The following is a 21280-nucleotide window of genomic DNA, read 5'->3' as shown; positions in this document are numbered from 1 at the left end:
GCAGGGCAGGGCAGGGCAGGGCAGGGCCGAGCTGGGCAGGGCCGCGCCGCGCCGCCGCCGCCGCCGCGCCGCCACCCCCCTCCCCCCGGCCGGCGCCGCGCCGGCTCCCTCCCCGCGCAGAGGCGGGAGGAGGGAGGGCGGCGCGGCCTCGCCTTCTTCCTCCTCCTCCTTCTCCGGCGGGGAGCGAGGAACGGGGGAGGGGAAGTTTCTGGCACCTTCTCGCTGGGTCGCCGGCGGCGGAAGCGGCTGGGCAGCCGGGGGAGGCGGGCACTGCGGCGGCTGCGGCGGCGGGGCAGGGCGGGCAGCGCCATGGCCAAGTGGGGGCAGGGGGACCCGCGCTGGATCGTGGAGGAGCGCGCGGACGCCACCAACGTCAATAACTGGCACTGGTGAGGGCGCGCGCGGGGCAGCCGTTACCGGGGAGGGGAGGGGAGGGGGGAGGGGGTGCGCCGGCGGAGGGGGGGGGGGACGGTGTCGGCCGGCGCTGAGCTGCCGCCTCCCCGGCCCAGGACGGAGCGGGACGCGACCGCCTGGTCGAAGAGCAAACTGAAGGAGGTGCTGGAGGGGCTGGTGGTGGAGGGCGCGGCTGGGCGGTGCGAGACCGGCGACCTGAAGCACGTGGAAGGCGAGGCGTCCTGCAGCAGCCGGAAAGGGCGGCTCATTTTCTTCTACGAGTGGAACCTGCGCCTGAGCTGGAAAGGTAACGGCGGCGGCGGCGGCGGGCGCTCGGGGTGACGGCGACGGCGGGGCGGCCGCGCGGCGCGTGCGAGCGAGCGAGCGAGCGGCCGTTAGCGGCCGTTACGGCCGCCCTGAGGCGCCCCGGACCGCTGAGGGCGAGCTGCCTGCCGCAGACGCCCTCGGGCGCGCCCGCCCAGCGCTCCCGGCCCCCGGGTGATCGCGGACGCAGCTCCCGCGGAAGGCGGCGCGTCAGTAGGGATTGCCCTCGGGTTTACGGTGCTCCTCTGCAGCATCAGCGGTGCTTGCTGTGGTAACACGCGTGTTACTTCGGAAAGCAAACCGTCCCGTCTGGGTTGGGAAAGCAGGAGCGTTCTTGTTAACTGCCCTGAATCCCCATTTCAGGGAAATCTGCAGGAGATGAGTGAACCTGAACTGTGACAAATCCTTAGAGTCGCATAAAGCAACCTAGAGTTTCAAGATTGCTTCTTCTCCCGATTTTTGTGCCACGCACGTTTCTCGGCAGTGTTTAGCAGCACGTTGATGGGGCATTACTGGTCTTGCTTTGCCCGAAGTAAATAATCGCAGTGAGGCCTGTGTTGCTTATTATGATGTGCTCGAAGTGAAGTTTTTCTAGTGTGCCTGAACAGCAACTATGCGGTTAATACATCCGTGCTGATAGCAGGAGACAAGAAACTAAAAAGGAGTGTAAAAGTGCAGATATCTCCAAAAAACTAATGGAATTTACATTGTTTTCTATAACTCTTCACAGGTTAGAGGATATGAATTGTATTAGAAAAAAATGGCTAATGGGAATAAAGAAACTGGATTTTATTTGCTATTATTTGGGGTAACAAGGGCTGTGACGTCCCCAGTGAAGCAAGGAAAGTGGTAATGTGGGTCCCTGCTTTTTCTTGTGGTGCTGCCTCCGCTTGGGACCCCTCCTTGTGGAGGTTCATCCTCAGCTGTCCTTGGCCTGTGGCAGTTCTTCATTTGCAGCCCTGATAACGTAGCTTTTGATGAGGGAGAATTGTATGCAACTAGCTACATCGAGGAGATGTTTCCCTTTAACAGACACCTAAGACTTGATGGCAAATTGTAAACCGTTTCTGGCATTAGAATAAGAAGCAGGAATAGCTGATATAAAGTGTGTGCCTGGGAAGCTGTATGCGGCTATTTTAATGCCGAATGACGGGCTGTTCTTCCCCAAAATACACTACTCGTTTCTTAGGCCTCTGATGTTACGGTGGGAGGTAGGAATATCAAGGGCCATTTTACTTCCGGAGCCCCCAAACAGGACTGTAGGCTGTGGATCTGTGCTTCAGGTAATGCTGTCAACTGCTCCACTGGGCTACCTATGTCTTTCTTACACTTCTCCTGTTTATGGATCCTTTCCAATGCAGGTTCTCTGCAATTTTTAATGTTTACTTTGATGCTGAGACCAGTGCTCATATTTGAGCAAATTTGGGACCGAGCTCTGCTCCTGTAATAATAGGGGACTCAAAATAGTACTGTTGTTGTGTTTTGTTTTTAAGTATGTCTTGATAGTTACCTATCAGTGTGTTAGAAGTGCGTTATAAACTAGGAAGTAGTCCTAGTAATTGTCATCTGAACTTCATTAGGTACTTGCTTTGCTCAGTTCAGTGTTGTACTGAGTGCAAAATATCTTTGTAAACTTACATTTTAAAGGATTTTGCTACTGCACAGTGAAAGCCTAAAAGAGCTAGGGTTGCTTTTTTTAAAAAATTTAATAGCAATCATGTTGCATATTTTTTGAGAATGCTGAATTAGAAATGAGAGTTCAGACTTACCTGCTAAAAATAATAATGCTGTGACTATGTCCTCCTACACGTCTTCTAGGGAATTCTAACTAGGAACCCAAACTATGGTTAAAGTATGAATATGTAAGGGAAAGATGATATAATGCCTGAAATTTGCAGCCAGTTTGGGAAGGAAAACATTCCCCTTAGCAATTTAGATTACAGAACATGAAAGCGAGGATGTAAGGGTACTTAATGGTACCAAAATTAAGCAAAATGGCTGTCCTCTCTTTTATTTGTTAAAAGATGTCCTGAGGATTTGAATGGAGTATTCTACATGTGATGGGAGCTTTATGAAGACTGGTGCATCTCCTTTTAAAATTCGGGTATTTCAACAGTGGTTTTATAGGTCGGTCTTTCTGCGAAATGTGCTTTCACTGTTAATTTCCTAAAATAGTAGACTGACAGGAAACCAAAAGTTCATTCTGTTCTTAGCTCTGCTAATGGACTCCCATGGGTTTTAAACAAATTATTTGACTGTCTTATCAATAAAATGGTAATAGTTTTGCTTACATTACCATGATACTAAAAATGCAAAGTTATACCTAAAAGTTCTACTTCCATAATGTAGAACAACCAAACCAACTCTGTTAACTGATTGGACTTTCCTGACCAGCACGGATATAATTTGCATTAATTCCTTGGACAAGCAATTCCTGTAGCTTTGCAAAAGAAAAAAAAAGGCTGTTTGTTTACTGTTTTTTATAGATAACAAAGACTAGGATGACAAATTTGTATTTGGGAATCTTTAGCTTAAGAATTCTAAAAATGGCTAATTGAATTAGCTGAATCGATAGAAATCAAGTTTGTTTTGTTCCCCAAAAAGTTGTTGCTACATCCTCGCACTTCCTTTTTGGATATAGTACCTGAAACTAAGATTTGTTTCAACATCTGCAAAGATAACGTTAGGTAGTTTTGTCTGTGCTAACCCTGAACCAGGAAGAATGCAGTAAAGAGAAAATGGAGATGGCTACACTTACCTATGTTCGATCCAGAGGTGGTATAACAGTATAATCAACTAGTTCACGTGCCTTTGTGCTCGAGATAATGAGTTCTCCTGGGAGCATTTGGGAAGCCCAAGCAAGCAGGTCTTTAGCTTAGCCCTTTGCTCTGTGGACGTTGCTGTCTACTTCTGGACTTCAGCTACCAGACTTTGCCTAACGTGCTGTGCTAACGTGTCTTACGTCTTGACTAGGATGGGATCTCCACACCATACTCCACTTTGTGGTATTAATGTCATTAACTTGCCGTTCACTTTTTTGCTTGGTAAGAAATGTCTGAGCATTTTCTTAGGTACTTTATTGCGCTCTTGACCCATAGCAGATTGGATTACATCTGTGCATGGTGGTCCCCTAGAGCCTGGTGGTCATTTCAGGGTAGTAATTAAGAAAACAATTAAAGGAGAGTTGATGTTAAGTAATAGCTGGAGCTAGCTAGCTCCTGGGAAGGTGAGAGAATCCAAAGAAATACGACATCGACATTTATGGTAACTCCTTCTCCCCATTGTGCTCAACACTGTGGATTGCTTGTATTTTAGTGCTGCTGATAGACTGATGAAGTCTGTTGTTGTGTTGCAATGCTTTGACAACTAAGTTGATATAGCAGTATGAAGATAACTGGAACTGGGGTAGAACTGTATGTTTGTTTCTTCTGTTGTTTTCTAAAGAGATTTTTAACATGATCTAAAGAGTAAATTTAATTAACTAGATGCTTTTGCAAGGTAAGGGAGAAGAGTCTTCAGTGAATGAAAAACACTAATTTACAGGAAAGTTTGAGGCAGAGTAGTATGGTACCAGGTTCATATTCCAGAACTTGCATGCAGAGCTATGTGGAGTTGTGACGGCCTTTGGCCGGAAAGCTACAGAAGCAGAATGTAATGTCTCATCTCGCAAACTCTTTACTGTCAGTAAAACTACTGCAAGTAGGAAGGATTGCTCTCAGAGAATTTGGAAGTGGAGCCTCCTGTTTTCTAAACTGCTGTTACACACCACTATGCATGCGTATGTCTGCTTTGGTCTGTTCTGTGGTAAGACGCGTTGTGTCGTTGTGTGTCAGGAGCTTTTCAGACGTTTGAGAAGGACTAGCTAGCATCTAGCGAGCACTGAAATAAAGGGCAGACAAATTCAGGGGAAGGAGGGGGTTATTTCTCCTTCCCTCCCTATATTCACATTCTGTGTTGGCAGAAATAAGTCATAAGAGGAGAGGATTAAACCAGCTGACAACTGAAGAGGAGAGCACTAAGAATGACAGTGCAAGGCCTGCTTAGAAGATACATCAGTGTGCACAATGCATGCATTAATGCATCAGTTCCAGAAAATATGAATCTGTGAATAGTTTATTATTACAGAAGTAGTTTGACATGTTTTGAGACTTTTTTTGTTGTGATTTAGTTCCTTTAAATTAGGTTTTAGGCAACTTGTTTCAAATAACACTTGTACAACTGATTTCCGAGTGTAAAACTACTGCTATGGGGAAAATAGTTTTTAATAATACATTTAAGAATTCATTATGTTAATACAGGTACAGTGAAAGAATCTGGTGAGAAACATAAGGGATCTGTTGAAATTCCTAACCTGTCAGAAGAAAATGAGGTAGATGATACAGAGGTAGGTGTGAAATACTGATATGGCTATATAGGTCCAGAATTCTTAAATAAAACATTCATCAAAATATAGGCATCATATTTTGATTTATCCTGTGATTAAGTGGGATAATAAGACTCAGATAGTTTATTTTGCTCTTCATGTTTTTTATTTTCCATACTTAAATAATGGCTTATCTCTGTTCTCAAACTTAGATAATAGGAAGAATGTGCACAATTTTTTTTTGCTAATTGTAGTTTATGACAATGCATTAACTACAAATTTGAGAAGAACGCTGCTTGTAGCCTTTTATAAAAAAAGAATCTCTTTGTTGGTAGTGTAGTAGTTGATATTGTGGCTTCTACAGATTACTCAACTTTACTGTGTAGTAGACAACTCTGTTTAGACTTGATGATCTTGACAAAGTTACTGTGGAGATACTGCATTTATTTAAGTGAAACCCCAAGAGGACTTAGTTTTAGTAAGGTATGATAAACTGAGAAGATAATGGACTTGAAATTGCAGCTGTCCTCTGAATATAGTAAACAAAACCGAAATATTTTCCTTTGTTGTCAGAATCCAAAAGGCTAGTGTTAAGATACCGCTTAGATTCTGTATTTTTTTTCTGTTTCTAGATAAATGTTAGCAAAAAGAAAGGGGAAGGGGATGTTCTGAAGGATCTTATGAGAACTGAAGGAACCATGAAGGTCAGAGAGGCTCTCAGAGATTATCTGAAAGCACTCAAAACAGGTAATTTCAAACAGTTCGGTGCATTTTTCTGCAGTCTTCTTGATTGAATAGATTGGCAGTACACTGACAGGTCCTTGGGTTTGTATTTTTCTTTTTAAATTGTCACCAGCTAAGATAAAAGTAAATTTTAGTCCTAGAAGTCAAAACCTTTATTGTTGTCAAATGTGGCAGTTTGAGAAGCTTCTGTAGAGACCCAGGCTGTATTTTGTTACACATACTGACCACAGCGATGTTGGCCATCGTTGAAGACTTGCGGACCAACCAGTTGGCTAGCAAAGGAAGGCCCTACCCCCAACTTGCCATTTCTCTGATACGTTGTACAGAAATGGAGTGTGGAGATGGTGTACACCTTAATGGGAAAATGCTATTCATTTTGGTTCATACACCTTTGAAAAGCCTGGCTTTTAGTGGAAATTGCTGTTTGGTTGTATGGCTAATAAAAAGATGCAGGTAAAGTAGGAGGACTCAGGGTTGGAGTTGCAGGGCCCTTTCTACACTCTTCAGTTTTGGCCAGCCTTTTTCATTACACAGATCTAAATGTCGGGTGGTGGTACAGCTTGGTTTCATACTGAATCGTGCTTTTCTTCATTACAGAGTTTACCTTGGGAATGATCCTGCCAACAAAAGCTCCTGTTGGTCAGGAACTGGCAGCTGAGAGAAGACTAAGTGGGAACATCATGCAAGTATGCTAGCTTTAAGTGTTGTACACGTTTAATTTCACCATAAATGTAGTCCCCTCCGATTTTGCTATAGTAACAATTGCGTATCTCTGTGGTTACCTGCAAAAGTGAAGCCTTTGGGGTGGAACTGCCGCTGTGATCAGGGCCTGTAATACAGAAACGACCTGTCACAGAACCTGGGCACAGGTTCTCTGCGCAGGAAAGAGGCTACTGATGATGTTACCCGTTTGTGTTTTGTTCTGTAACAGCTGTAGCTTCAACAAGGTGAAATGAAATTCATCTACACTGCTCACTTCCCACAGGCTAAAATTAGCTTCAGATTTCTTTGGAGTGAATTAGATGCTAACAATTTTGTCCCTTAATTTAGTGAGTAATGATTAAGAATCTGCTCAGATAAATATGGAAGTAGGTTGTATAATTAATGTATATTCACAACACAGTATGCTTAAGATTGTACAGGTAACAAGACTCCTGCCATTCCAAAAGTTTTTAAATGCTTGATCCTGCGATCACTCATGTGAATGAATGTTTGCTTTACAGGATTCACCGCATTCCTTGGATATTGTTGGTGTAAAAATTCCGACAGTGAAGATACTAATGAAGGAAACGTTCAACTCCACAGCAGATGAACTTTATGGCATCTTCACAACTAAGGAAGTAAGTGACACTTTCAATAGTTAATAAACTTTAAGAACTGTACAAGAAAGGAGGATGTTGTTATTATCAGAATAGATGTTTGAGTAATAAAAGGTAATATTCATAGGGTCAAGTACAGCTAATATTCCCTGATCACATTAAATGTAGTAAGAGACGAGATCAATCAAAAACTGAAGTATTGTGAGCTACCCCTTTCTTGCAGCTTCACCTAAGGATTTGTATTGTGATAACTTGCTGTTAGTTTTGCTGAACAGCTTCACCATTTTTTTTTCTTTTAAACCAGTGAGGAATTTCAGTGGTAAAAGTGCAAGAGGATTTGACAGTGGTTGAGGTAGTATGTCAATTTGATGGTCTCCTAATAATGAACCTACGATAGGAATCTGGCCTAGTTCGACAAGTTGTCAGGTTTTTGAAATACTGATCTAAAGCATTATAACATGGTGGTAGGATCATTCCACTTGTTTAACTAGAGGTTATTAGGGTGGCTTAGTCTTCTTGTCTGGTACCTTAACAGGAAGAAAAGTCAACTAACCAAAGTGAGGTTGCATCTTTATGTATGTGTATGCAGCTCAGTCATCTCCTTGCTAGTAAGAAAGGCTTAGCTTCTTTATATAAGTACTTGTAATTCAGGATCTTAAAAAGTGGTCAGTAACATAACTGTTGTTATCCACAGCTTGCAGCTGAATTTGATTAACTGTTGGATGCAATGATACTGTTGCTTATAGGGTACAGTATATAATATTACTACTTCTGGCTGTGTGTCCTTCAAAAAAACCTGGGCTTATGTGAGAGAACTTAATTTAGAATCCTAACACCAGCCTTCTGACAGGAAAAAATAAAGGTTCTCAGCAGTTCTTCTGCCTCTTCCTTTATTTCCTCCTGTGCCTCCCTGATTCTCAAACCAAGCATCAGCCAGTCACTTCTGCACATATGTGCTTTGCTTGAGTCTTTACTGGTCTTTATATTTACCACAGGTTTTTCAGCATTTATATTCTCATTCTGTCACCTCATTGACAAGATCTCAGTGGGGCACTGTATAAAGTTAAAAGCTCCATCAGTGTTTAAAAAATCATGTTTTATATTACAGTTGTGTTAATTTCAGGTAGCCCTTCCATCTAACTTCTTCAGCAACCTCCTTTGTTTCCTGCTTTGGTGTATTATGTATCAATATAAATTTGTATTTGACTTCTTGTGCTGTGTTCTTGTTTTGCTAGTTGGTTCAGAAGTTTTCTAAACGTCCTGCTGTGATTGAAGCTGAAAAAGGAGGGAAACTTCAGATGTTCGATGGTTGTGTTAGTGGTGAATACGCAGAATTGGTAAGTTGGACTTAGCTCCTACTTTGCACTTGAAAAGTGGGGCAGCACTTTCTTCTCTGAGTTAAAAAATAGTGCAAGATTCAGATGTTTCAGCTTCTCTGATACATGTTCAGTTCCTCTATATCATGAACCCAGCAAATGGCCATTGTTTGTTTGTTTGTTTGTTTTGTTTTTTAAACCATGAAAAGAGCAGGCATCAGCTAAACCTAAGGAACTGCTCCGGGGGAGAAAACTCTCTGCACCATCCTTTTTTACTAGGAGGAGTTAAAAAGCAGGTTAAAGTTTATCTCCCAAATCTGTCACTTTTTTCTTGTAACTGAAACTCTAGAGAAATGATCTCTGCTCTGTTGAGGTCAAACATTACCCTGCCCCCAACTAATTGCTCTTGCAAATTCAAAGGAAAAACTTGATGATAATTAGAGTTCAGCTCAATTTTTGAAACCCCTGAAAAAGCATCGACACAGATGCTGAGGTTAGAATTGGTATCTTTTTTAACCAGATGACAAGGGTGTAAGTGTCACTGATAGCAAAACTTGTTGTTGACTCCAGAAAGTTTTCAGTCGGGGGGGGGAGGGGCAAAAAAAGACTGCAGAATTGTTATATCTGAGACTGGGTTCAGGTTTTAGTAGTAATACCCCACTGTTGAAGCTGAGGGCAGTTAGTTATGTTGCTGATCATCAACCTTTGCAGTTAGATAAGGAACCATTTAGATTAACAGCAGTCAAAGGATGCACTGTGGCTTAGTAAGAACATTTCTGATCACTGAAATTAGTTGTGAGGGTAAGAAAATGTTTTTAATAGGAGAATGCATGATGATGCTTTAAAGGTGCTGTAGTCCTAGTAATCTTCAGTTCTGAGTTTACAGTTCAAGCATTGAGCCTGATTCAGACCAAGGTCAGGTGACTAATGAGTGCACTAACGCTGAAGCATTACCTTCACTTCTCACAAAAGCTGAGGGCAGGCTGTAAATCTTTTTCAAGCAGTACTGCCCAACTTGTACAGTAAGTAGGATGTACGGCATAACAGAAAATTGTGGGCATACTCTATGCCATGCTTAGATTTCATAGTAGCACAAACACTACTACTCTTGCCCATTTCGAATCACTATTTTATGTTTAGTATGTCATCAGTGTGGCCATATTCTGTAGAGAGAAGATAACAGTAAAATGTAGCAAGCTGAGAGCTTGATGAAAACGGTTTATTAAAAAAAAAACACCTCATATTGTTTGTGTGGGTATGTCTGCTTTTACTAAAATAATATTCTTCATATTTTTCAAGGGGGCAGTTGGCTTTGAGTAGTCATAATGTGAGTTTTCCAAAAGTAGAGGAACATGCTAATGAAGAGGGGAAACCTTCTATCTTCTTACAGATTCCAAGCCAAAGAATTGTCTTGAAATGGAGATGTAGAAACTGGCCTGATGGTGAGTCTATTTGAGGACCTTTAATAGAGGCTACACTTTAAATGGAGAAGGAACAAATATGACAGTTGACAGACTAGTTAACTGGAAGCTTGCTTCCTCTGTAGTCTTTGGACAATAGCCAGATGCCCACAGAAGTTGTCATCTGTGAAAACAGGCTTCACTCAGATGCAGGGAAAAGAAGAGATGAAATGAGCTGCAACAAATTTAACCCTTTTAACAAACACTTTATTGAATGTCATCTTTTCTTCCTTCAGAACATTATGCAACGGTTGCCTTGAATTTCAAGGATCTGGCAGCTCAAACGGAACTGCAGTTAGAGTGCAAAGGAGTTCCTGTCTCTAATGAAGATAGTACAAGACAATGTTGGAAGAAGCAGTATTTTGAAGAAATACATATTTTACTGCAACAATCCAAAGACAGTACCGAATGATAACTGCACTGTAGTTTTGTTAGGGCATTACTTTTTATAAATTGTTAACATTTGTTTTTTAAAGAAATAATTTATTTGTGGGAAGAATAAAGACCCACTTCTATGATACTGTATATAATTTAAGCCTTATTTATGGATTTTTAGTGAATAAGATGGCCTGTAAGTTGGATTTTGTTCTACTTGCCTACAGTTTAACTTCAGAGAGTAATTATGAGTCAGCTGCAGTAAGTATTACCATCCTAGGTAGCTAAGCTAAATGAATCGGTAGAAAGCAGTTGCAGTTCTTTAACAGTCAGTTTATCAAGTGGCAGAATTGTCCCTCTAGGAAATGGGGTGCTCACCACTGAAAGAGATTATAAAACTTCTGATAAATTATAACTTTCAAGAAATGTGGGGCATACAGTTTACAGCATCTTTAAATATTTTCTGAGATTGTTTTAACTGCAGACTGAATTTCTTTCCACCTTTGTAGACAGTTTTAGGGAAAGATAACAGTGCCATGTGATTCTGGTTGGTGTGAAGGTTATCACTGTTAAGTCTGCATGCACTGTACTCCCTTATTTGACCTCAGCGTGAAGTTTACTTTGGCAGAAACAAACAGTAATAATGCTTTCCTTTCGGACTTCTGTAAACCTTCCACTTAAATCATTTATGGCCCTTTGCAATCCCATAGCTCAAATTAAAGCAAACAACCATTAGATAAATTTGACAGGAGAATAGCTGGGATATTTAAAGTAAAGAATCATTACTCTTAATCATAACCACAGTGAGGTTAGCAAGGATAACGTAATTCTCAAATGCTTTACAAAAAGTGTATGAATTAAATATGCAATTTGAAACAATGAAATGGACCAAGAAAGGGCAAGCCGCCTGTGGAAAAGTTGGTTGCATCAATAAAATGATTTTACATGCAGTGTATTTTTTCCCTAACTGATATTGCCAAACTAAGTGAGTATGTATAGAACCTGAGTCCTATGTATTTTATTTTACAGAACATCAACATATGGCAACCTGCAGACAAATTTGTATCAGGCAGAAGACAAAGATTTGCTGCTCTTCCCTAGAGGAGAGGTTTTCCCTTAAGTTCTCAGTAGACTATCCCCTATGAACTTAGGAAGAGTTTGTTGTAAAAAGAAGAAACACCTAATACTGACAGGACAAACATATATATATATGTATATATATATATTTTTATATTCTTTGTACAAGTATTGCATTGCATATGTTTCAAGTGTCCGTATAGAAGCTGAAGAACACAACCCCTTGAGAAGTAACATGTTTTTAGTAGATCCAGCTTATGTTTGTTTTCCTGAATGCTTAAAGTTCAGGTGCCTGTTTTCATAAATATTCAAGGATTAAAAAAACTTTTTTTTTTTTTAAACACAAAAATGACTTTCAGCCAGAGTGTTAACTGACCAAGGCTCAATCTTTAAATAAAGGTGGAAAATCTAGGTTTAAACTGATATCCTTAAATTGAAACTAGGCTAAAGTAGTAGATGTGACTTACTTGTGGTCCCAGTGTCGCCACTCTTACTTCCCGCTGTGGGACAGTCACATCCCCCCGAAAACTTTGCAACTGCTGCTGGAAGAGCTGAGACTATAAGAGGAAGAACAGCCCCAGCCAGCCCTCATTTCCTCTTCAGTGAAAGGTGTAGCAAACTCAAGATGACGTTTCTTCTTTAGCGTTCCTCTTATTCCTTCATGCCTGCATGTCTGTAAGTTTGATAATATGCACAAGCTCCCTTAAATTAAAAACATGAAGGCAAGTATCTACCTTTTCATCCTGCTGGTAGGCTGGCCCTCCACTGTCAGCAGAAGCGGGCAATGAATTCTGCTTTCACAGCACCAAGGAGCCCCAGGCGGACTGGTCTGGGCTCTGTCCGCACAGGCAGACAAGGCAGGCATCTCTTCCAGTTTTGCTTCACCAGCATTCCAGGACTCTTCTGTCTTCACTGTATGTGCTGGAACTCAGCTCACATGAGCATCATGTTGCTGACCTGAAAGGCTCATTTCTGGAGAGTTATTTTAGAATGCAGAAAATAAAAGTTCATTTTACTTGTAGCAGGTAGCCTTCAGAAGGATTTCTAGCACTGGTAGCCAACCAGGGTATACAAAGTACAATTGCTATCTTAGGCAAAACAATTTATTCTCAAGTGTTAAAATTTCTCATGTTCCTCAGAGCCTTTGCAAGAGTTCAACAGATTGAAGAATGTTAAACTACTTGAGTTGCATGGAGCAAGGTTTGGAATTTCAGCTAATGTAGTAACAATATGATGATAAATGACTTAGCATAGTAAATGTAGTTTGTTTTCTGAACAAATCTCTGCTATGAGTTCCCTATCCTAAAGTTTCACAACAAAACAGAAAACATTAGGAATGGAGGCATACAGAGAATCTGAGGAAAATAAGCACAAGTTTTTTGGGATCCACGTGTTTAAAATGAGACTGATGAGTGCAGAAGTTACTACAGGCAGAGCAAGCACTGTGAAAGAAGTGACAGCAGGAAGAGGAAGAAGGAATTTTGTTCTCATGTACGGCTTTCAGAATGTAGTAAGATTGTGGAGAACCTGGTGTCTGAGAAAACAAAAGGGAAAAATATTTAAGGGCGAAGGACCAGATTTGTAATAGATCTTTGTACGAGAATACTGGTAGCAGAAAATCAGAGTAAAGGATGGTCTTAAAGTCCAGAATGACTGGTATGGACTATATGCCCAGTGAAGACAGTGAAAGGAAGAAGTGTTGTAAAAGCTCAGTTTTGAAGGGGTTAAATGAGTGATGGGACCTCCAGAAGGAAATACATTAAGCATTAGATGAGAGGTGGGATTTAACTGCAGAAATAAGTCAGTGACAGAAGACAGTAGTTGAAGTCACGGGAGCTGAGCAAGTCGCCGAGAAAGTATAGACAGGGAAAAGGATTCATCAGTTTTAAAGAATCATTAATCAGTACAGGCAGAAGGAAGGACAAAGCCATGGCAGAGAATAAAAGCTTTGAGACAAAGATCCAAGAGAGTGAGGAAGCTAGTCAGAGAGAGGTTTTTCAAAAACGGAGAAAAACAGCATTCTTGAAGGCAAAGAAATACAAACCAGAAAATGACTGAAAGAAAAAGGGGGGAGACTATGAAAGAAACCGTGGCCTACAGAACATGTGAAATGAAGGACAGAGAGGAAGATAAAGAAACAGGTGAAAGCTTTGAAGAAGATAAGGAAGCAAAACCAAGTTTGTGCAGGTACCACTTACTTTTGTTTCAAAAGGCCTGAAAAAAAAAATTTGCAGTAAAAAATGGCAGGAAGACTCAGTTTACAGGGGAAACTGGAAGCTAATGTCAGGGAAGAGCAGTAAGAATTATTATTTCTGTTCATCCTGACACAATTTTTGAGCAAAATAATACAAAAGCTAGTATTAGGTTCAGTTTAGAACCAAAGGATAATCTTTTAATTAAAGCTAATCAACATGTTTCTTAATGTGTTGTCAAACAATTTGATCTGGCTTTTTGATGAGGTTGCAAAGGGAACTGCTGGTATAACACACCTCAGGTCACATAAGATACATGCCTTACTATTTAAGGGTATTTTGCTTAAAGAGCCATTACAACCCAACATACCACATCATTGAAACGTAATACAAAATTGTAACTTCCAAGAGTCCTTGTTAATGGAAAACAATCATCAAATCAATGGATTTCTAGCAGGATTCTAAATGGCCAGTTATATTGTCACCTATTGTCACAAATATAAAATACAGAAATTACCACTGATAGCATTTGTAAAACACACACACAGATCCTGAAAATAACTTAAAGGATGTAGTCAGTGACCAGCTGAGCATTGCAGTGCTGCAAACGAAAGCGCTAATGTTAATCATGGAACATGGAAGAGGAAGAGAGAGGTTACTCGTGTGTCATTTATGAAATAATTACTAGGATAGTGTATTTATATTTGGTTCCACCACTTAACAGATTTCAAAGTAACAGGAAAAAGAACCACCCCAAGTCAGAGAGCCCTGCTCTACAGAAACAGGGTTATGGTGTGACCTTATCGTGGTCAGCAGGTACCTGTATGAGAAAATAAAGCCAGACAAATTGCAGTAACTGGAAGCTGAAGTCAGATGGCATACCAAAAATCAGATGCACGTTTTTAAGAGTGATTAATAACTGCGACTACTTACCAAAGGGATGTAATGGCTTCTTTATCACATGAAGATTGCAGATTGTGCAGGGAGTATCTTCCTAAACGGATCTTAGCCACAAATGACTAGGCTTGGCAGAAGAGTCGATGGATGAATTCTGTCGCTCGTTATGTAGAAATGCTGACTAGATGCTGTGGATGATTTCTCTGAAGTTAAAATCTATGGAGAAGCTGATTAGAAATACTAATAAAATTATGCCTAACATAAAAACATAATTACTTAAAATCTGAATAATGAGACCAACTTAAGCAATCAGCAGCATCATTACATTGGTAGTAAATGCAGGAAAAAAGGCTTGTTATATGGTTACAAAGGGGTACATACAGTGTAAGCTTTATGACAAATTATTAATTACAGAAAGTAAAAATAATTGAGAGATGCAAAGAGAGGAAGTCACAAAAGCACTGCACAACTGAACCGTGGGCTCAACAAGTGATGCTAGACAGCGTGAAGTGACGGACAGAAAGAAGGAATTGAGAAGAGAAAAGGCCAAGATGGATGTGTTTTAAAGACAGTAGAAAACCAAATGAGATAAACTGGAAAATGAAGTTGAAAACGGAGTTTAATCAGAGGTTAAAACCAGAACCATCAAAAATCGGATCACACAGAAAATGGATATCACTGAGAATACATACAAGGCAATGTGACAGGAAGGGATGGGCAAAGTCACCTTTGCATTTCGGGAGGTGAGGAAGCTGCCAGGAAAGCGAGGGAGCACCGCGAGCTGGAGCGGGCCTCCGAGGCAGCAGGGGCACAGGAAAAGGAAAGGAGGGCTGCAAACAGTGGAGGCGGTGGGGAAGAACAGACTAAGGCAGGTTGACGTTAAGGGAAGAAATGAAAGGATCCACCAGCTTCTTACACCACTTTATGCTCTTAACTACTGGAATAAAGGTAAACAACCCCCCCCTCGACTGTCTCATTGAACATTCAATGCAAAGTAAACCAGAAAGGACCAAATTTACATGAATCAGATGCATTTGAAAAACATTTCTCTCTGCACCTGTTTCAGTTTTCAAGTTGTCTTTGATGAGAAATCTAAAGACTGAAGCAACATATATAAACAAATGAAAAGTCATCACAATCAGTTTAATGAAGTGCACAGAATAGCAATTGATCATGTCAATAAAAATAAAACAATTAATTTTACATCAAGTGTGCTTTATTTCCTCCACAGGTATTCTGTTAAATAAAGCACCATATATATACTGCCAGGCCACAGCTAAAGAGGATTCTTTACAGAATCAAATTTCTTGTGGTTGTTTAGTATACAAGTAAACTTAATTTTGATAATAAGAACCACAGCGATCTGAGGCAATCTGCCTCTATTATAAGGTACAAAACTGGCACAGAGGACACCATATTATACACAGTAAAAATGCCATAAGTTTAAATTACATCATACAGGGCGAGGAGGCCCTGTTCTCCCAGACAGCCATATTAAATGAAAGCCACTACAGTGAACTCTTAATTACATAAAACATATCCATTATTTGATTGCCCTTTAAGAAAGTGTACGGTAGATGCAAAAAAAAAAAAAAAAAAAAAAAAAAAAAAAATCTGGAGTTCTGCCTGACCAAGAATTAAGCATATAAATCTATCTTGCCATTCAAGCAGAGAGCACTGGACAAACTGAAGCACAAAACAGAAATAAGCAAAACTTATACAAACAGCATTTGGGGGGAAAAAAAGACTTAAAAGCAGACATGCTCCATCTAATGTCAAGAAGCAGCTTGGTTTCCTTTTCCAGATATCCTTGTGACCACATGAATCGTAGACTCAATGGTCCTACACAGGATGTCTAAAATGTCATGCTGCTGCATATGACTAAAAAGTCCTCTGGAATGGCCACAACTGATTGATAAACTAGTTTCAGGGTCCTGGGATGGTAAGGCTTGACCATCACAGCTTCTCAAATCTGCGAGGTCAGATAAAACTGCTGAAATTGAAGTGGAAGGAAATTCTGCGTCCTCCTCCGCTACAATGGAATCCTTCGAAGTCTGCAGGTCTTTAAATTCCTTGCATTCTTCAAATTTACCATTTCCCGACTGCTCCTCTGTGTGTTGTGACCTCGTTGTTAGCATTATGTCTTCTGAAAATGAAGATGGAACTTCCATTCTGTACTCTTTGACAGAACTGTTTTCAGGGGAAGGAGGATCTTGCTCAGTGCCAGGATCAATGATTGAAGAGTCCCTTGTCTCGTTATCTGAAGTGCTTGTTGGGGTCAACGCCTCCCGCGGTTCAGTTTTTATATCACTGATACAGCTGTCTACAGTGTGCTCCTCATCACTGCTGACCCGTCTTCTTTTTACAGGAGTAGCTCCTTCATCATCTGTAAGAAAAAAAAAAGATATCTACGTTAGGGAAACTGCGTTGTCCTCAGGCTGTACATCTAAGTAATAGGTCTGCCATTTCACATTTTTATCCTTCAGAAAACTCTTCCATATTAGAGTAAACATACCAATTATTAAAAATATTTCTTTCCTCAGAGACAATTCAGGTAATTGCTTAAAACTTTATCTCCATAATAAAATCATTTCTTGTGTAGTGTTAGGAACTAGAATCAAGAGAAAGCCTGCCTTCATCATTAAGAAAGCGATGTGTTACGTTAATTTTGTAAAAGTTTGTAAAAAGGATTAGAATGACACCAGCATTATAAAAGGCAAACCTTTAGTTTTTCTTTCTTTGGCTTCTTGCTCTTGTAATGAGTTCCTCTGTTGCTGACAAGCTCTACATTTGTTTAAAAGCTCTTGTAAAGTCGGAATCAGGGCTGAATTGAGCTGTTTGGGAGTGTGCACTGAAAGCAGCAAGGCAAGTGCTCGGAGGTCCTGAAAAAACAGAAGTAAACAAACATGACTAGCTTAATTTAAAAGTCTTATTTGATTAATACTATACACAGAGATCTGTGTAATAAGAAGAGGCTCCAACACGTTCTGAACACTTTTGAACATCCAAAAGATCAGATTCTAAATATATTTACACCACTGAAATTTCTCACTCACTGCTACATGCTGACTTTCATGCAGATCCATCTGTTCCTAAGCAGATGACAACACTGCGTTGCTCACTGTAAGATGAAACCTTTTGCTCGGTTAGAACATTTCAGTGTGTAATTCCAGTGCACTTTGCATTACTTTTACTTATTTGTTTCTACAATATGCAGCCCCCCTAGGTCTATGATCGCCACCACCAGCATGGAGAATTCAGCAGAGCTCAGACAGGTGCTCTGTAAACTCCTGACTGCCTCTTTAGTAGAGGATAAAATTTCTAGCAGGCAGTGAGCACCTAATGCTCTGACCCCAGAGAGTCCACCTATGCACTAGGTTCAGCTGAGATGCCCACCTCTTTAATCAGAGCCTGGCACCCAGCACTGAAGTGTTTCCATAGAAAATAAGCTGCCTCCTAAAAGTTTCTCCTATCTGAATGGCTTAGAAAAGACTCACCCCATTTAAAGTAGAGCTTGCTTTGGAAATTTCAACTCTCTGGTTGCTGAAGTCAGATTCTAGGCTTTGATATTGATTTATTAGATTGGTAATTAGAGTATTGATAAGGTTGGCACAGTTTGCTTCAGAAAACACCTGCCCTTGGACCTGTAAAGAGAAGACTATTTTAAAACCACAAAAAAAGGTATTGTGAAAAAAGTATACTAAATTGAAATAATATGTATGACTGCATTTCTTGGAGTATAAACCATCACTAAAACACCACATACCTTTAGAAGAAAATGGGTCAAGAAGGTATATACAATGTTGTTGTTAAGAAAGGTCCGTTCATCCATTAGAATACATTTTATGTATTCTGCAAAAACTGGGTCTTCACAGAGGAGCTTAACACAGTTCTTTGACATTGCAGACTAGTGAAGAAAGAAAGAACACCACAAAATCATCACTGGAAGTACAATGCTCTGTTAATACTGTCTCCAATGTTTGTCTCGGCTGCCCGAAATCCAACCAGGCCCACTGATGTTTTAACTGATACTGGAAAATTCTTACCTGATTGTCCTGAAATATTTTCATCAGTATTAGTAAATTGTACAAATTAATTATTGCCAATTATTATCTCACATTTTCAGTTTATAAAGTTTGTTCCATGGGAATGCAAGTTTATCACAACAGTATGTATTTAAAGGGTCAGTCTCTCCTAATCTGCGGGCCAACCACAGGGTCCTGCTGCAGAGGTGCAAAGGCCCCTCCTCGCAGTGGCTACACTACGAGCTGCTGCACAAGGAAGACACCAGACTTAGAGATCTCTCAATTTTTATTTCTATCACACCAGTGCTTACATTATACAAACAGCAGAGAATTCAGAGAGGCGGAAAGAAGTAAGTTCTGTACACTGCACAGGTCCCTCTTCTTTTGTACTCTGTAAAGTTACTGAGTAAGAGTTTGCAGGACCTAGGGAATCCTGGGACCAAATATAATTTGCTAAATGTTTATACCTCATTTATCAGGGTTTATTAGATGACATGCCACATAAACAGAGGTATTGTCTACTCGAAATGCTAATATTTTGAAAGAGTAAACAATATCTACTAGTTATGATTTACTGGTTAATAGCTGTTTCACACTCAACCGTATTTGCTTGTATTTCCACTCAATTAGTTCTCAAACCCACTGAATCGAATCTTACCTGAGTCTGACAAAGCTCAGTCCAAAGTTTGGGGAATAACGCAAGATGAAGTGGTAAACCTTCATATGCAACTAGGACACCTGAGATTTTATGAGAAAATAAAAGTTATTATGTGAGAATGATCTAAAATTGATCTTTGTTGGATATATTCATTTGCTGATATATGTAATTCCAAAGTACAGTTTCATTTTATATGATCACATTCAAAGGATATGATCAGAAAGACCTATGGTCTGTGAAGTTTTTACAGTGCAATTTTACAGTACAATTAATAAATATTTCCCATGAGTATTTCTGTGAAAAGCAAAAATATAAAAACTAAAAGAAGAGCTGGCTTTAGTTCTGGATTTATAACCAGACTCATTACTGTTTTCTTACATTTTTAACTGGTAAACTCTAGCTCTTAAAGGTTTTAAATATCTCAAGGTTTTAAATATATTTTTAAAAATAGCATATAATTTTTAAAGGATAATCTTCATTATTACCCCAAGCACCATTGCTACCTAGATAATGAAACAGTTAAGGGAAACACTGAACAGTAACAAACAATACACATCCCCAATAAACTTTTTTACCCAAGAGACCTATAGTACACATTAATAATGCTAGAGTCAAAACCGGAAGGACATGACAAATACTGAAGAACTGGGTGATTCGGGCAATCCAAAGAATATCCACTCTACTATCACTAGTGTTTTCTTGGATACAATTAATTTTGTATAGCTTTAACTGTCTAAAAGTTTGATATCTAATCAAAGCTAGCTATCTAGGTTGTACAGGCAGGGAAAACAGGCATCTTCAGAAGGTGATTCATGCTGTTTAAGCAAGTATCTTAAGGATCAGGAGATAAATTTCCATCTGAAGGAATCTGCCTCTGTCCACTGACTACAGCGGGAGTCTAGCTAGTTGCCTACGTTTTAGGCAATGGAAGTTAGGCGAGACGACTCCCAACATGCCCGTCTATGGGATAATTGTAATTGCAGGACTTTGATGTTTGGGCATCTGCACCTACCACACTGTGCTTATCCTAGGGCACCTTGGTGGAAAAAAGAAAAACAAAAAGAAGACGGGCCTTCAGACTAACACATGCATTTAACGGGGCAGTTCAGACCAGGATGCTCTGCTGCAGAGAACCAGGCAAAATGGCTGGAGTAATTATACAGATAAAGTCATCAATGCCTTGTTCCCACACTGAAAAAAAGAGATTTACACTGTTACAGGAAGAAACCCAAGTACTAGTGCTACCTGCTTGCACAGCTGAAACCGTGTCTGTTTTCAGGTACAAACTCTATTCATTGAATGGTAATAAACTGAGTTAAGTATTGTGGTGGTTCCCACAGCAACAGAGTAAATTAAACCCAGGTTGGTAACAATAGGATGGGCACCATTCAGTGGCTGTCTAGATGGTCCTACATGTTCCTGGGCAGGTAAAATCCCCGAAATAATTGCCAGAAATGGCGTTCATTGGCAGAGATACTAAGGTTTCTGGATCTGACCAAATCTCACTGGTTGTCTCAGGTCCTTTCTGGACAAGCCTGAGGCATGACAACCATGTAGATAAGACTGCACTACTACTATACCTGTTGTACAGCTCTGTGGATACAAGAATAAAACTTTAAATTCTAGAACTATTACTACAGCAAGTTTCACAAACACTGCTTTTACTTAAAAATGTTAAACATAAAACTCGGTGAAGAAGCACAATTATCGCGGCGAAAGAAAATATACTTAGGCCGTATAATTTTCATACTTACTCATTTTAACTAAAGTTTCGGTGAACTTTTCACAGTTGATTGCAACTCGACATAGTAGATGGATGAACTGATGATAAGAGAAGAAGTAGTCTAGCAGCATACGATCGTAAACATCATCTTTGCCCTGAAGATTTAAGAGAGCTTCATTTAAACTACATAAGCAACTGGACAGCTACCAGGTTTCCTAAGCATTTAGCTTAATCTTACCACACTTTTTGCCCTAAAATGTTTAATCAAATGCTACAGAAAAACACTATGGGCATTTCCAAGTCTAGCCCAGGCCAGCTGTGTCTCACCAGTGTGTCCTTGGCAAGCACAATACTGAGACCATAGCAGGAATGGCAAATTCAGTTCCCCTCTACCAGTAAAAATGCGTTATTGCA

At 40.2% G+C, this 21280-nt stretch overlaps 2 protein-coding genes across 10 annotated transcripts in view; one reads left to right on the top strand and one right to left on the bottom strand.

Annotated features, from left to right (window-relative positions):
• Positions 1–147: 147 nt before the first annotated feature.
• On the top strand, positions 148–11247 carry AHSA2 (Putative activator of 90 kDa heat shock protein ATPase homolog 2). The gene is made up of 9 exons (XM_067292727.1): positions 148–389; positions 510–700; positions 5016–5101; positions 5713–5827; positions 6422–6510; positions 7048–7164; positions 8379–8480; positions 9850–9901; positions 10156–11247. Exons 1-9 carry the CDS (start codon positions 310–312, stop codon positions 10329–10331), a joined length of 1008 nt encoding a protein of 335 aa, XP_067148828.1. The 5' UTR covers positions 148–309; the 3' UTR covers positions 10332–11247.
• Positions 11248–15582: 4335 nt separating this feature from the next.
• Positions 15583–21280, bottom strand: part of USP34 (ubiquitin specific peptidase 34) — a 149745-nt gene continuing 144047 nt past the window's right edge. For all 9 annotated transcript variants that reach the window (XM_067292718.1, XM_067292723.1, XM_067292722.1 and 6 more), the window contains 6 exons: positions 20898–21021; positions 19144–19223; positions 18227–18367; positions 17958–18104; positions 17183–17342; positions 15583–16846 (listed from right to left, as the gene is read on the bottom strand). In XM_067292718.1, coding sequence (XP_067148819.1) covers positions 16236–16846; positions 17183–17342; positions 17958–18104; positions 18227–18367; positions 19144–19223; positions 20898–21021 — 1263 coding nt within the window. In that variant the 3' untranslated portion in view covers positions 15583–16235. The remainder of the gene's footprint in view (positions 16847–17182; positions 17343–17957; positions 18105–18226; positions 18368–19143; positions 19224–20897; positions 21022–21280) is intronic.

Source organism: Apteryx mantelli, chromosome 3 (genome assembly GCF_036417845.1).
Source record: "Apteryx mantelli isolate bAptMan1 chromosome 3, bAptMan1.hap1, whole genome shotgun sequence".
NCBI classification, from domain to species: Eukaryota; Metazoa; Chordata; class Aves; order Apterygiformes; family Apterygidae; genus Apteryx; species Apteryx mantelli.
The sequence above is the reverse complement of the archived record's forward strand: the minus strand, read 5'-3'. Positions and strand labels throughout refer to the sequence as shown.

Coding starts and splice junctions, on each gene's coding strand:
- AHSA2 (XM_067292727.1), top strand. CDS start 310: ATGGCCAAGTGGGGGCAGGGGGACCCGCGCTGGATCGTGGAGGAGCGC. Junction 5,102..5,712: donor ATGAGGTAGATGATACAGAG/GTAGGTGTGAAA, acceptor TTCTGTTTCTAG/ATAAATGTTAGCAAAAAGAA. Junction 5,828..6,421: donor TCTGAAAGCACTCAAAACAG/GTAATTTCAAAC, acceptor TCTTCATTACAG/AGTTTACCTTGGGAATGATC.